This window comes from Phoxinus phoxinus, assembly GCF_949152265.1.
Source record: "Phoxinus phoxinus genome assembly, chromosome: 13".
Lineage (NCBI taxonomy): Eukaryota > Metazoa > Chordata > Actinopteri > Cypriniformes > Leuciscidae > Phoxinus > Phoxinus phoxinus.
The window spans coordinates 28,913,200-28,928,475 of NC_136888.1; the positions used below are offsets into that span (position 1 = coordinate 28,913,200).

Below are 15,276 nucleotides of genomic sequence, written 5' to 3' on the forward strand. Positions count from 1 at the left end.
AATGTACTCTTGTACTCTTGGTACTCAAGTACTTTTAAAAACAAGTACTTCAGTACTTTTAATTAAGTAGACATCTGACTGTAGTACTTTTACTTGTACTTGAGTAAAATTTAGCAAGGGGTATCTGTACTTTTACTCAAGTAATGAAGCTGTGTACTCTGTCCGCCTCTGGTGATTTGTTGATTTCATTTGTGGTATTTGATAAAGCAAGGAAAAGGATCATTACCCTTGTGAAAAATAAGTACATTTTATCATACTTTTAAAAAGAGTACTTATTATGGACATAATATACTTTAAGACAATATAGGTAATGTTTCCTGGCACTTAATGCAATAGCTTTTAAAATACTTTTTGACCCAATTAAGTAGGACTTAAGTACATATTTATGTGTAATTTTATAATTGCTTCTATTGTCTTTGGTTAAAATATACTGCAGAATGGACTGATTATTTATATTGAAAGTTTTATTTTCAAAAACGTAGATTTCTAATAAGTTACTAGATGAGACAGTTTGAGGTGTGACATTTTGCTCTACAGCGTGAACTTCACACACTCAAAGTATCGTCAAGTTACGTTTACCACAGATATGATTTTACTCATAAATTGAAAAACCCTATTATAAAAACCCTTAGGAAAATCTGGAAGAACCACTGATGATTTAGTCCTCTGGGTTCTGGCATCATCCATGCATCACTCTACATCACCCTGATGTTTGTCTCCTGGGTTGTGGGAGGAAAAACTGTGAAATTCTGATTCAGATTGCGCAATAAAAACTCAAACTAGTGCGTGTAAATGCTGAAACTATAATTATACTCACTGTGTGAATAGTTTAATTGACACACACAGACCCACATTAGCTACCTTTACCGTTTACCATTTTTACGACCTCTCACACTCTTAAATTGTACAGTTCATCTTTTAATTTCCTGTGTTTCTCCAGGTTCTCTGGACTGCCTTCAGGGTCGATCTGCCAGTCTGTCAAGCGATGATGTCGTTGGACTGGGTCATGAGGGTTCACGTCTCAGTCAGTTGTCTCTGATTCCCCGTAGCTCCACCCTTCCCTGTGACGCCACACCTGCTGCACGCTCTTCCCAGCGGCCCACTTCTCGGCGCCCGTCCTCTCCTGGCAGCGAGATGGTCACCCTGGAGCAGTTCTTGCAGGAGAGCAATGTCCTGTCCCCACCCACTGTAAGTTGTTTTAACACTTCTTAGCAGATTTTAATCTGACCTTTTAATCCAGGTATAAAATGATCCTTTTGGGAAAATAATGACGCATCATCAGAATAATTAGCAGTCGTTTGTAGGGGATTTTAAAATGTGTGGTGAATCATACATCGTTGTGAAAGTGAAAGTTTCGGATGTGAAAAGGGAAAGTTGTGGGTGTATATTTATGCAGTGAGAATGGCAAAAGGGATTTTTTAACTCCTGGTCAGTAGAGACATTTATGCTTCTAAATAAATGAAGCCTGATATTTGATCTGCACTATGGATTGTTGCTTGCTAGTTGCGGATTAAGATAATGTATTTTGAGTGTTGTGTGAGATGTTTATAATAGAGATGTTGACCGGGATGGATCTTAACCATTTCAGCTAGTGGCCATATTTCCAATTTGTCATATTTGATGTACATATCTGTTATCATAAAGGAATATAATATGTCTTCTGCATGCACGTTTTGAGAAATGCATGCAACAGGATTCCCATGGTCATAAACAATTAAAATAATTTTAAAACGATGATTTCCAGTGATTGGGTCCCCCTCACCCACAAAAATAGTCATAGTCATGATTTTTATAATTTAGGATTCAACAGGGCTCTCACGCATTCAGCTTGAGACTCACACAATTTGCACTGTTCTCACACTCTCTTGCCACACTTCCGTTTCTCACACAGTGAAAAAAAAACGCAAAGAGGACAGACAATAAGCTGACGACAAGACAGCAGGTTACTTATAATATGGAACAAAGTCTCCAAGCTGAACATTGAAGTTGGCAGCCCTTGGATTAAGTGTTATTTAAATTTGTTAAATATTTTTAACACCTTTTTATTTTTGCGCACACAATTATTTTTTTTGTCAAAAATCATGAGTTTAATTGCAGTCAGTTATTAAATGAGCAATTAATGTATTCAGGTAACCCTGTTGAGCCTTTTAACAGAGAGAGAGTAAAAACTAAATCTGCTTTTTATGTTTATATAGATGTATATCTAAAAAAAAAAAAATCATAAAGTAGATTTTTTTTTATATAATAAACATTTTAATAGTAATATTTTAATTCAACTTTTTTTTCCCCTAAAATTTGAATAATTTAATTTAGTATAAGAACGCATAAAAAAAGTTTAAATATTGCAGTCAAAATTGTTCTTACACAAATGAAAGAGTCCCTTACAAGAGGAGAGGGTCCTTGGCATCTAAAAGCTCTGGGAACCCTGCATGTAATTTCCATTGTAATCTTGAAAATGTTGGGCACAAGGGATACAAAGTTTTTTTTTTTTTTTTTATCCAAAAAGCTTTTATTTAGTTAAATTTAATTGATGATTATATGTCCTTTTTTTTTAGGTGCAGACAGGAAGCCGAGAGGATCTGATGACTGATTTCTTCACCAGATCTACTCGACCTGTCCCTCTGCGAGAGGGCGCTAAAACTCCCACCAATTATGTCACTCCCACCATCAAGAATACTCCACCAGAACTAGATGGTCGGGCCACTAAACCTGGACACAGTGTCAAACCAAGCATTCGTCTCACAGAAACCTCCACACCGCCATCTCAGTCGCAAACCCTTCCCAACCGAGGAGCAGGACTGCGGCCCTCACCTCTGCAGCCGTCCAATCCTCGCACCAGCCTGAGCCGAACGTTCAGCCTGGCCTCAGCAGACCTCCTCCGCTCCAACGGACCGGACAGCTACCGCGCCGAGGCCAGTTCTCCCAGCCAAAGCGACGTGGTGTTGAGGAGGTCTGGTGCAGTCGCCAGAGAAAGACCCATGTCCGCTAGGCTGGCTGGATCCTCGCCTCTAACTGTTGACCCAGGGCACCTGTCCGTGGACCCCCGTCGCCTATCTCTTGCTCCACCGAGAGATGAGTTGTCCCTGGCTTGTCCGCCCCCAATGCTCTCTTCTTCTACATCGCTGCTGGCTGAGCGGGAATACATTGGGAGTGTTAGTAGCCGGGCTGGAGCGGTCCGTTCTGGGCCTGCTCAAACCCGAGCAGCGCCCCACCGTGGTGAGGTGGCCAAGGTGACTCCGGTGCGAGCTGTATCAGCTTTGAGGCTGAAGGATTTGGAAGAGGAACCCCAGGAACAAAGGCAGGCAGAGTCGCCTCTACTGAAGAAAACAGACACTGCGGACTTAAGCTGCGCCGCCAAGGAGGAGCCCACCAGCAAACCTGCTTCTCCTGACCCCAACAATGACCCTCAGACTGTGTGGTATGAGTATGGGTGTGTGTAGAGCCTCGCACTTGGTGAAGAAACATGTTTGACGTATGAAACTGCACTGTAAACAAAGAAAAGCCTCAGGCAGCTCCAGTGAATCTGGGAGGCTGGTAACGTCCTTTCATTCTCCATTTCTCCAGGTGCTTCAAAGGCACCAGGTGCATTTGAGGGTCTTGCACACGTTCACACTGACCTGGAAACAAATGTATGGGGCACTTGAATGTATTTTTCCCCTTCGTTTCAAATCGAACGCCTTTGATTTCCGCAGCTCCATGGCAGGCCAGTCCACGTTCTATTCTGAATGTGGAAAACAAACGTTGGGCTGTGTGCTCGGAGCCACTCCCAGCGTAATTACTGAGTAGCGACTGCATCCATCTTTAGGAGGCGCAGGACAGTTGCAGGTCCATCACCAAGACAGCCTCACAGGGACCCGTTACGGGAAGCGGCCTCTCTCTCACTCGCTCCCCGCTGACAGACCAAACAATCTGCTCTTTTCTGCTTCTTGTGGGTGACCATGTATTTGCTGTAGGACCTGGGTTTGGCTCAGGCTCTGTTCAGAGGCAAGAGGACTACACAGAGCCAGAAAGAGAGAGACAGGCAAGAGAAGTCAATAGGACAAAGAAAGCACCTAAGGTGGAACACTGTTTAGGGAATGGGTTTTAAGTTGGAATCTAGAGTACTGGACACATTGCCCTGTTTCACGCAAGCATTTAGGGTTGTTCTGAAGAGAATCTGAAGCTCAGATTGGTGTTTTGTTTTCCCGACACACTCATTTTATAACACTGCACATCTGTTCTAATGACCAGAAGTTCTTTAATTGGTTTATTTATTAATGTCTTTGAGACAATTAAATGACACTTGTTTGTGTGGTTGTTTTAATGTGCGTGCATGCCTAATTTTCCAAAAAATTTTGTTTTGCGTGGTTGATGGTTAAGTATGATGATGTTGTATATACTGGAAGAATGGACTAGTCTGATTGTAAAAAAAAATTCTTAAGTGAAAAAGCCCATGGATTCCCGGGATCCCTCAATCATGTCACCAATCTAGTGTTCTTTGTTTCCTGTCAGTGGTGCTTCTCTGCATCTCATTTCACCATCTCCAACTTCTCAACGTCTGCTGTGGCAAGAGCTGGTCACCGAAAGAGATGGTGGATCTTCATAGAAATATATTTGGAGCAAGCATTCACACTGGATGTGTAAATATAAGGAGAGTCTCCTGTTTGAGTGTGCACGACTACTGGTTAAATGATTTTAGATATAAAACTGTTTTATACACTACTGCACATGAACATAGATCATTAACTGTAAGATATGGTGTGAGTAGATACCCTAACAACCTTTTACACTTAATGTCAAATTTATTGTGAATGATAGAAGCCTGTTTAGAGAAAGCTGTTGTCCAAAACCTAAACTCTGTGTAATAAAGCTTTTTTTTAAAAAACAATCTCTAAAGTTTCAGTAAATTATACCGGTTATGTGCTGTTTTAGTTTCTAGAATGTTTGAATCAGTTTATTAAAAAATCATTTTATCAACAGATTATTATAACTTAAGATGTCACTTGATCTGTCTAAAGCAGGATCAAAATGTTGGCTTGTAGTTATTGATAAACTTCTATTTGCCAGATAAATTAGACAAAATATTTGTTTGATCTTTTTTCAATAACTTTGATATAAGAGTTGAAAGTTGATGAATACCGTAAAATTTGAGAATTTGTTTTATCCTGCCATAAAAAGTGTCCAAACTTTGTTGCCAATAAGGGATGGTACTTTTTTATTTTTTTTGCAAACTGAGGAAATCATACAGTAACAGGATTACACGCAAAATGTGGGACACAGGAATTTTTTCAGTAAAAATTGGTTTGTATTTAAAACATTTTACTGCAATGTAGATTACAAAATCAGAATATTGACGTTTTAATTGCTATTTTTCATGCTAGTTAAATATTTAAATATATATATATATTTACATTTTTCATGGTAGTATAATATTGTTAAAAAAAAGTTAACAAAAATTGTGTTGAAATTCACTTCTGGAGTGCTACATTTCATGGGGACACGAAGTGATGAAGATGATTTCCATCTTTTATCCATGAAATAACCTCCAAACGCTATACATATGGGGATTTCTATGGTTTAAAAAATGTAATATGTACCCAACTATAGGGTGTCCCTTTAGTGAATCTCAGCCATTTCCACCACTGGCTATATAGGACACCAAAGTGCATATTTGAGGAATGAACCAACGCATTTAAGATCTTTTCCTTAGCCATTGTGAACAATACCATTGAGGGAACCTTAGATTTCACTTCATACATGTGTAAATTTCAAAACAACTGACGGAACATGTAGTGTTGACATTAAATTTGATGAAATCTGAAAATCTGAATAATCAGAAATCAGAATATGGATGAAAATGAACTATACATGTGGGACTATAAAAGTGGGACTATAACATGCAACAACAAATAGGCTAACAAAAATGTAATAAGAGGAATTTTTTAAAATGGTAACCATATTGTAAAACTTTTTTCCTGTCGGTTTTCTCTAAACACTAAAACAACTTAAATTGTTTCCATATTTTAAAGCTTTATATTCTGTATCTACATTTTGCTTCTCTCATCCTTTCTTCACTCAACAGATTGAACTTAACGCCTTGTCTTTTCTACTCTTTTCCTTTCTTCAATCTCTGACTTGAATTTCCTAGCACAGTTATTTCTACTCTCTGAAAAAAGTAGATGTCATCATGTCATCAACTACTAAATAGCCAGTGAACGTCAATTTACTTAATGAATTTGAGTATAATTACTGAAGCTAAAAAGGTCTCCCACTTTACCTGAATCCCACTGGCCCACTTTATTTAATATTTAAACACCTTACAAGAAAACTATTTCATCGTTTAAATAAATAGTAGCCTTTAACTAAAGACAACTGTCATGCCCTTAAAGTGTAAACCCATTGAGCACAGTATAATCAAACTTAAATGGCCAACTTTCTGCATTCACCCTATATAATTTATAGTATAGGCTATAATTCTGCGTTTTATGTCAGTTCTGACACAGACTGTTCAGCAGCTTGCCTGCTCGGAACGCATAATGACCTAAACACGCATTCTGTGTAGGCAGGTTCACGACGATATGAGACACGTCCTGTTTCTGAGGAAGACCCTTGAGTGTTGACTGAGTAATTGCGCGCATCATCGCGTAAAACGGTTGACGCAATTTATCTATTTGTCCTTTTCAGACGCGATAACCGCGGAACAGATCTTATCTCTGCAGAAATGCTCACTTCTGCGAGTAAGCGAATAAAGACAGGCTCTCTATCACAGAGTCTGAGGAGCTGTTGAACGTGAGGATATGATTTTCATCACTTCAGAAATGGCTCGAATGAGTGGCGTGGATTTAAAAGCGGCAATCTGAAGGTAATACACTTTGACTATCTAATAGGCTACTCACTCACACTAAGAAAATACTATCTACTATGGTAATTGTAGTAGGCTAAAACTGAGCACTTTGGTATCATAAAGTAAGGAAAAGGTGAACATTTTTAATTTCTTTGACTTTCTAATAATACCCCACAACAAATAGCCTAGCCTATTATATAAAATATAAAGTTATAGCCACTGTGTGTATATTCACGGTGGTATTTTTGCTTGAGAATATCATGCGATTTGTCGGCTATAGCCTAATCTAGTCAAATAGATGCTGCTGCTTTATATTTCACAGATTTCCACAAGCTGTTTAAGGTTTTTTTTTTTCTTTTCTTTTTTTTTTTACAATAATTGAAAATGAAATATAATTTAGCATATCAGCCTGATCGTTTCTCAAGTAGCTAGGCTACGTTGCGACAACCGCAGACGGCATTGTGAAATTATTCAAGCACATTTGCGTAACGCTGTGCTACGAATGAGAAATTAACATTGTTTAAGTTTAACCCCGTGTTAGGGTTCAAGACTAGTCAAAATGTTTTATTTCTCACATGCAAAACTAGTCAAATATATAAAATTAGGCTACTATCATGCAATTGTGAGGAGAATTGTAAAATAATTTGGAATATGCCTTAATGGAATATTGCCTTTCTTCTTTCCAAATTGAAATGTGCTATTTTATAATATAAATAAGCCAGTATAGTCCAAGTGGTGCAATGACACGGCGCAAACAGAGCAATATTACTATAAACTCGGTTATTACTAGCCTACCAAACATTTGTTTCTTATGTCACACTTGCACACTAATGCTACCGGAGAGATTACATGGCTTTTAGTTAAACATGTCCAAAGTAAGCGTGTCAGCATGTTCAAGCACACGGTTCCCCGAGTCTGATCAGGGTTATTGAGTTTATGTTAGACAGTCTGTCCCTAATATTTAACCTTAATTAGGCTAAACGTTCTCAGTTTTGTTTTGTTTTCATAATTAAATGGCAGAAAATGTACATCCTTTTGGCTCTTACAAACATACTAGATGGTTTCTGATTTTGGGATTTTAGTTTGGAGGGCACAAGTATTTCTTTTTTTATATATATATATATATATATAAAATAATTACTGTTTGAAAAAAAAAAATTGCAAACCCACATTTGTGCAATTGTATTTTTGATTCAAAGAACTTCCTCATGTGGCAGCTAGTCCTGGAGTCCCCTGTACGGATTGTTTGGGGACCATCATAAAGCAGATATTTAGCAGGCAATCTACTAATACTCTAACGAGAGTTAGTTGACGTGTAGTTTCAATGTTACTTATAGTCAAAATAATGTCTAAAGGGGACTATCAAAATTAAGTGTTTTCTAAAATAGGTAATTGACTTTGAATTCTAATTGGATGTCATGTTTGAAACCACTGGAGGAGATAGATGCACATCTGTGACCTCACTTTAATTGAATTATGTTTCTATGTTGCACAGCAACCTCCATTATACTACAGCTAGCTTGGCTGAAAAATGTCTGCTCTAATTAGCAATGATTAATGCATTTATTGGACTACTGAACCACGGTGTTGTGCCTAAGAACACACCTTGCCTCTCTTGTACTGCTATTTTATACTGAAAAATGAAATGCTTGTTTCTGTTATTATCATATATATGACTTCATTGAAATTGAATAGAGGAATGTAATGGTGCATTCACTGGGCAAGACCTACTTATCAAATGTCAAATTTCTAAGTCCCTTAGGTTGATGTTGAAGCTGGCTCAATATATCAAGAGCAAAATCCGAAGTAACCTCCAAGAACAGAAAAACAATTCTGCTAAAAAAAAGAAAAGCTTTCCCATATTGAGACACTGTTCTGGGTAATAATGTTGTACTTGCACAGATGTCATGCATCACTGTCTGAGCAGTATTACTGAAGGTGTTGTGTATGACTCAGATGCAGGGAAACATTCTTAAGCATTTAATGGATTGGTGATGAAACGTGTTGTTCACGCGGGTTCATTTGTCTGTTATATGTTGTGTTCCACAGTAGTCACAGCCAAGGCCTCACTCCCAATATATCAGATATCCTTTCATCAGCTTGACATTCCGTGTAACAGGTCACGGCCAGTTTGAAAAGGGCAATGTATTTCACTCAAATCCATAATTGGGATTGAATACGTCAGATCATTTCACACTGATCAATGAAGAAAATACCTATGCTGACGTCGAAGCCAAGTGCAAAAGACATTAAACTATTGAATTCAGAAAGAATTCAACTGTACAGTTTCACTTCCTTCAAGTTAATATCTCTTTCTGTATGACTAGAATAGTTTAGTGTCTGAAGGACGCAGCCCACACACAAATCCACACTCAAACCATTTGTCACTCAGCAGCCATCTTGATAACATCCTCAGGCTGCTATTTTTAAGCATGCAGAAGAACAACTTCTGTCAGCTTAAATTGAGAGAAACCCAAATCATTTTGACAAGTATGTCAAGTACGGCAAGCAATCAAATCTTACAACAATGGTCATAAAATGTGCTTCTTTAGCTGAAATTGACAAAAAAAGAGTAGCAATGTGTTGTAGTTTTATGGTAACTTTCCTATAGAGAGCAGAAGGAAAATGTAATTTTCTAGACCAACCCGGAAGTTAGCATCACCCTGGTTCCCTCGATTACTTTCTTTAAAATCTATAAGTTTGAGTAAGAATAGTTTGCAAGAGCATGAGTATAAACTCAACGAGACTGTAAATGCGCATTAGTCAGGAGATTTTTTATATTTGGCGTGACTAACTTAACTTAGTTTTAAGGCTCCTGCAAGACTCTTGTGATTTTTCCCATTAATTTTTTTGGGGGGTGTCTCATCCTATACTTGGCTTAGGTATCACCAACTACATCACGAGACAATACACATGCCAAACTTGAGCCATGATTCAATACATTGTGATGCATCACACTATCATAAATGGATTATGACAGAAACACAAATGAATGTGAAAGACCCACAGTGCATTACAAATCTAGTACTGTCAGAGTGTGTACTGCATTTGTTTAACATCTAAACCTTCTAGTTGCAGTACAAACAAAAAACTTAGTTGTAATCTAGTTGTGTACTCAAAGTTTAGCACTACTGTTACACTTAAAGTATACTTTCATACACTAAAAAGTGGGCCAATTGAGTCCTAAGTAGTATTGAAATAGTACATTTACAGTACACGTATACTACTACTACATTGATATTGGTAAACAAAGTATACTTCAAAATATACTTGAACTATAATGATTCCCCTTCCCACGTAACGCGCTTTGAGTACACAGAAAAGCGCTATATAAATGTAACGAATTATTAAGCTATGTCACAGTTTTCTGCCGCTTACGAACATCACGACTCCTTTCCCATGATGTCCGATACGTACATCAAAATCTCTGAAAGCTGCAGGTTTTATTTAATCATTTGACAATGTTTTGTTTGCTTCCTTTAGAATTGATGGAATGTTTTTCGGAGACCTCTGTTGGCTACGAACGTCCTGCACTCATTGAGAATCATGAGGTTGGAAAGATGAACATGTCTGAGGAGCAAATCAACTGCACTATAAGCCACGAGATTCACCAGTACCTGTTCTCAGGTGCGTACATCCTAGTCCTGCTAGTGGGTCTTCCCGCCAATGCTTACTCGCTCTACCATGCCTGGCTGCAACTAAAAGCCCGCAATGAGCTGGGGGTCTACTTGTTAAACCTGACCATATCGGATCTGCTGTACCTGGCCTCCTTGCCCCTCTGGCTCCAGTATATTTTCCAGGGGGACGACTGGAGCGGCTCGGAGTGGCTCTGTCAGCTGTGTGGTTTCCTGCTCTACGAGAACATCTATGTCAGCATTGGTTTTCTGTGTTGTATCTCCATTGACCGCTACCTTGCAGTGGTCTACCCCTTCCGCTTCTCCGCTTTCAGGACGGTACGAGCAGCAGCACTGGTCAGTACGGTGGTCTGGCTCAAAGAGCTTGCCGTAGGTGTGGTGTTTTTCCGGCATAAGGAGCTCAGCAAGGACAAGCATAACCAATCTGTGTGCTTTGAGCACTATCCCATGAAGACATGGGAGTACCCAATAAACTACTACCGTTTTTACATAGGCTTCCTGTTCCCTTTAGGAATCCTCTCAGTGTCGTACTTTCGAGTCCTCCGAGCAGTGGGCAAGAGTGCAGGCACGCAGACCGCCCAGAAAACTCGCATCAAGTATCTAGTGACCAGCACCATTGTCATCTTCCTGGTGTGCTTCTCGCCGTACCACGTCTTCCTGCTGGTGCGCACTTTATTTGAGCGGGACTGCGCTTTCATTGAGAACATTTTCAACTACTACCATTTCTCTCTGTTGCTTACTAGCTTTAACTGCGTGGCGGACCCAGCGCTCTACTGTTTTATCAGTGAAAATGCACAGAAGGGCATCCAGAAGGCTCAGGATGCTTGCACTCGGGTCTTCTGCTGCTGCTCAAAAAGTCATGGACGGTTCAGCACGCACTCCACTGAGCTGGCAGTCACCCATGATCGTCTTACAGGCACGTCAGTGGTGACACTCTTGCAGCAGATCAAAACTGAAGTTTGAACTTTTTTTTATCTATCCAATCATACAGTTTAGCTACAGGCTCTTCGGTGGACATGCATAGATGTATAGTCGCATACAGTCAACATACAGTTGTTTTACATTGGTTATATTAGCCTGCTGTTTTAGTGTCATATTGCAATATTTCATGGTTTTGGTAAGCTAACATTCTACTGTTATGTGGTGTAATTCTCAGGGATTGCTACCAACCTGTGGTTGACGTTTGAGGTTTCAATATCCGATGATCTAAAAATGTACTATTTTAATGTACTGTTGCAAGTCCCTTTAGCTACATGTGCATGTAGCGGTTAAACATTGTGTCCAAGACTAAAGCCATTTCTGCTTTTATACCTCATAGGTTTCAGTTCCCGGGTCTCATTTATAAAATGCTGCTTAAAAAAACATCCTACATTTGATCTTACGATCATTTCTTAAATATGCGTACATGTGATTCAGAGAAAGAATGTGTGCACGTCTCTCTTCCAGATGTGAAATCTGAATCACGTTTTATAAATGAGGCTCCCAGTTATAGTTAGACTGCTAGCATGACAGGAAAAGGCCGTCATTGTTTTCAATAGTTTAAATTTCAATTCTGTCATCATTTACTCACCCTAATACTATTCCAAACCTGTACAGCTGTTCCATACATTGAAAATGAACAGTGACAAAGGGCTTTAAAAGTGGTCAAATTACAGTGTGCTTAACTGAAGTCGTTTATAGTCACTGAAAATCTCTTTTTGACATGTCAACTTTGCGTGTCAGATGAAGTTATGAGGCTTGAGAACCAATGGCATTTGTTTGCCACTCTGCACCTTGATGCTTGATTATTGATTTGAGAGATTGGGAGGGAAAATGTGTCAGTAAATATGATTAAAATTGTGGTTGTAAGGCTTCAGAAGTCTTGTAATATAATTTCCATGGACTAATGTGGCAAAACTTTTAAAGATTTATTGGAGCTTAAAGGGTTAGTTCACCCAAAAATTAAACATTTAAACAATGATCAGCAAACATAAACATAAGCCCTTCCAAAAATTTGGACTAAACCACTTAATTCTTATGGACCAGTTGCACAATATTTTGAAGAGTCAGTGGTAGTTGCGTAGCAGTCAATGGAGGGACAGGAAGCTCTCAGATTTCATCAAAAAGATCTTCATTTGTGTTCTGAAGGTGAACGAAAGTCTTAAGGGTTTGAAATGAATGACAGAATTTACATTGTTACTCAATAAAATGACAGATTTAAAGGTTTAGAACATAATGAGAGTGAGTAAATGATGACAGAATTTTCATTTTGGGGTGAACCTTTACTTAAAGATAAGGCTTCATTGGTTTTCTTTTCTTAGTCACCAGCTCAGCTTTTTAAAATTTTATTTTATAGTAAGGCATGGAGCACACAGACCATTAACAAGCACAAGAAGGTTCACGAGTGTGAAGGGTCAGCCACCCCCAAACAGAGCATTTTAATATGGACAGCTTCCCACTGATATCACATCCTGGGAAAACAGTTGAGGAAGAGGTGATGGTTGCTTCCAGAAATCATGGATCTTTTGTTTGCTCAAACCACTGACTTAAATAAAGGTGATGAGTGTTTGGTGCAGTGTTTACATTTTTAAGATGGAAGTGACCACAGCTAATACCAGTTTGAGTGAGTGACCTGAACTGAAACGACAGGCGTGGAAGTGTTCTGATTCCTGCTCATTCAAGCTATGTTTACAGTGACGACTCGACATGCATGCAGTTTGTATGTAACCAAACCAGGTTATTTCATGATCTCACAGTGACTGATGTTCAGTTTCATTTATGAGATTTTTTATTATGGGTTTTTATACTCTGCCAGTGATTTGTGCACCACAAACAATAAACAATGATTGTATTATTACACAGTACATGAAAACAGAAATTGTACAGCAGGGGTATAAAAAAAAGTACATAGAAATTGTATTTAATTATGGGTACTCTTACAAAAATCGAACAAGTTACCTTTTTTGAAGATACTGTAGGATGTTCTCTTTAGGGTGTCTGATCAATGAATTTTGAGCCATGTTAGCCTCAGTAAAATGTATAAAATATGGACTTAAACAACAACATGACAGCAGTATATGCAAAACAACCGAATCACGATTTCCACTTTTTTTATGCTATGCAGCCAGCTAGCCAACTAACATACTGCACAGACTAACGGTAAGTGAATATAACAAAAAAAAGAATGTCAAAATGGTTGCAAAAATAGCATGGGAGAAATAATGAAATAGAGTAAATATAAGTCCTCATAAATATGATATGGAGGAGCACAATTGACTGAAAATGATACTTAAAGCAATATGTATGCATCTCAGTTGGATATTATTCTCCTCAATGGTTAAGTATAGCAAAAACAAGACTTAATTAAAGGGAAAATGATGAACCATTCCTTTAACTCAAACAGGAGACAGAAATGAACGCTCCATAAAAAAAATGGCTGCTCTTTGGTTCAGAGAAACGCTTTCATCAGAAACTTGTCCTGTTTGTTTAGTTATGGCCCTTTTTTTTGGCTGTCTTTGTTTGGTTTTGATTATTTTACTTGTTGGAAGCAGAATTGTGACATTAAACAAAGGTGCATAAACAGAAGCTTAAATACAGCTGTGATTAATTAGTATAAAGTCATATTCCCACTAAAAACGCATCCAGCACCATTTTTAAAGAATACGAAGGATTGACGTATTTATTTTATTTTCAGAGCCAGACTAATGAAAAGTCTGTCATTTATTTTACTTTATGATGAAGTGTTTTGGGATGAGCTTCTCCAATGTTGATTTTGGTTGAACCTTGGAAGAGGGAAAGACATTTATCTCTAAAAAGGTCTGTGATAATATACAAATTTCCAAGTAACATGAATGTGTTATGTAACACGGATCTGAACTAAAACAGCTGCCACTAGGCCTTCTCTACAATACATGAGAGAAGTTGTGTAACACTATGGTATTATTATTTTTTTAAGTTCCTCGAGTACAACTTGAATATTATTGTATAATCATTTATTAGGTCCCATGGTATAATCAAATGTGCCTACTAATTCGAGCAATCTGTCACGCTACAAACAACTGATAGAATGCTCAACGAAGTATAAGTTATGTAATTTGAACAAGTAGGCCTATCATATATGATGCCGCTGTGGTTTCATATTTTGTTTTGACAGGTGTGTCACTTTACCTTCTTGACTGTGCATTTCAAAGTTTCTTTGTTTTGACAATGGGTGATTCTCCAGAGAGTTTGCGTTTAAAGTGCCCCTATTATGGATTTTTGAAAATGACCTTTCATGTAACATAGCTCTAAGTGAATGAAAACAACCTGCAAAGTTTTAAATCTGAAAGTGCACCATATATAAAGTTATTGCCTTTCAAAAGTAAGAGTCGACTCTGAGTCAATGAAATGAATCGTTTTTCAAACGAGCCAAACGAGTGTCATTGTGACGTCAAGACAAAACATTAGCATATTGCCCGCCCACTTATTGCACCCGCAACAGACTGAAGTTTCTGGCCAATCAGAGCAGAGTAGCTCAGGGAAAGGAGCGATTTATAGAGATTAATTAATCTGACGAGTAATTTAATTGAGAATCATTGAAAATGTGGTGTGTGCGAAATGCATATTATAAGAAAATTAAACTTTTTTTTTTTACCTTTGATGCATGTACATGTAAACCTGTTGTAGGAGACTCCAAAACAACATTAGGAATCTTTAAGATAGCATAATAGGGGCACTTTAAAGCTAGCTTGCTGGTGATGTACAGTATAATGCTACACAACAACAATATTTCTTGTAATAAGTCACACGAGATTGATTCGGTAGCCAGGATTTTTTCCTGTATTTACAGACATGGCGTGG

The 15,276-nt window shown here is 38.2% G+C and overlaps 2 protein-coding genes across 2 annotated transcripts in view; both read left to right on the plus strand.

Moving 5' to 3' along the window:
- Positions 1-4,858, plus strand: part of ccdc88c (coiled-coil domain containing 88C) — a 54,485-nt gene extending 49,627 nt beyond the window's left edge. The window contains exons 29-30 of the mRNA XM_079632435.1: positions 941-1,188; positions 2,556-4,858. Of these exons, the coding sequence (XP_079488561.1) occupies positions 941-1,188; positions 2,556-3,440 (1,133 nt within the window). The 3' untranslated portion in view covers positions 3,441-4,858. The remainder of the gene's footprint in view (positions 1-940; positions 1,189-2,555) is intronic.
- Positions 4,859-6,580: 1,722 nt separating this feature from the next.
- Positions 6,581-15,268, plus strand: gpr68 (G protein-coupled receptor 68). The gene is made up of 2 exons (XM_079633632.1): positions 6,581-6,841; positions 10,307-15,268. The coding sequence occupies exon 2, from the start codon at positions 10,312-10,314 to the stop codon at positions 11,419-11,421; it is 1,110 nt and encodes a 369-aa protein (XP_079489758.1). The 5' UTR covers positions 6,581-6,841; positions 10,307-10,311; the 3' UTR covers positions 11,422-15,268.
- The last annotated feature ends 8 nt before the right edge of the window (positions 15,269-15,276 follow it).

Excerpts from the sequence above, each read along its gene's own strand:
- gpr68 (XM_079633632.1), top strand. The coding sequence starts at position 10,312 with ATGGAATGTTTTTCGGAGACCTCTGTTGGCTACGAACGTCCTGCACTC.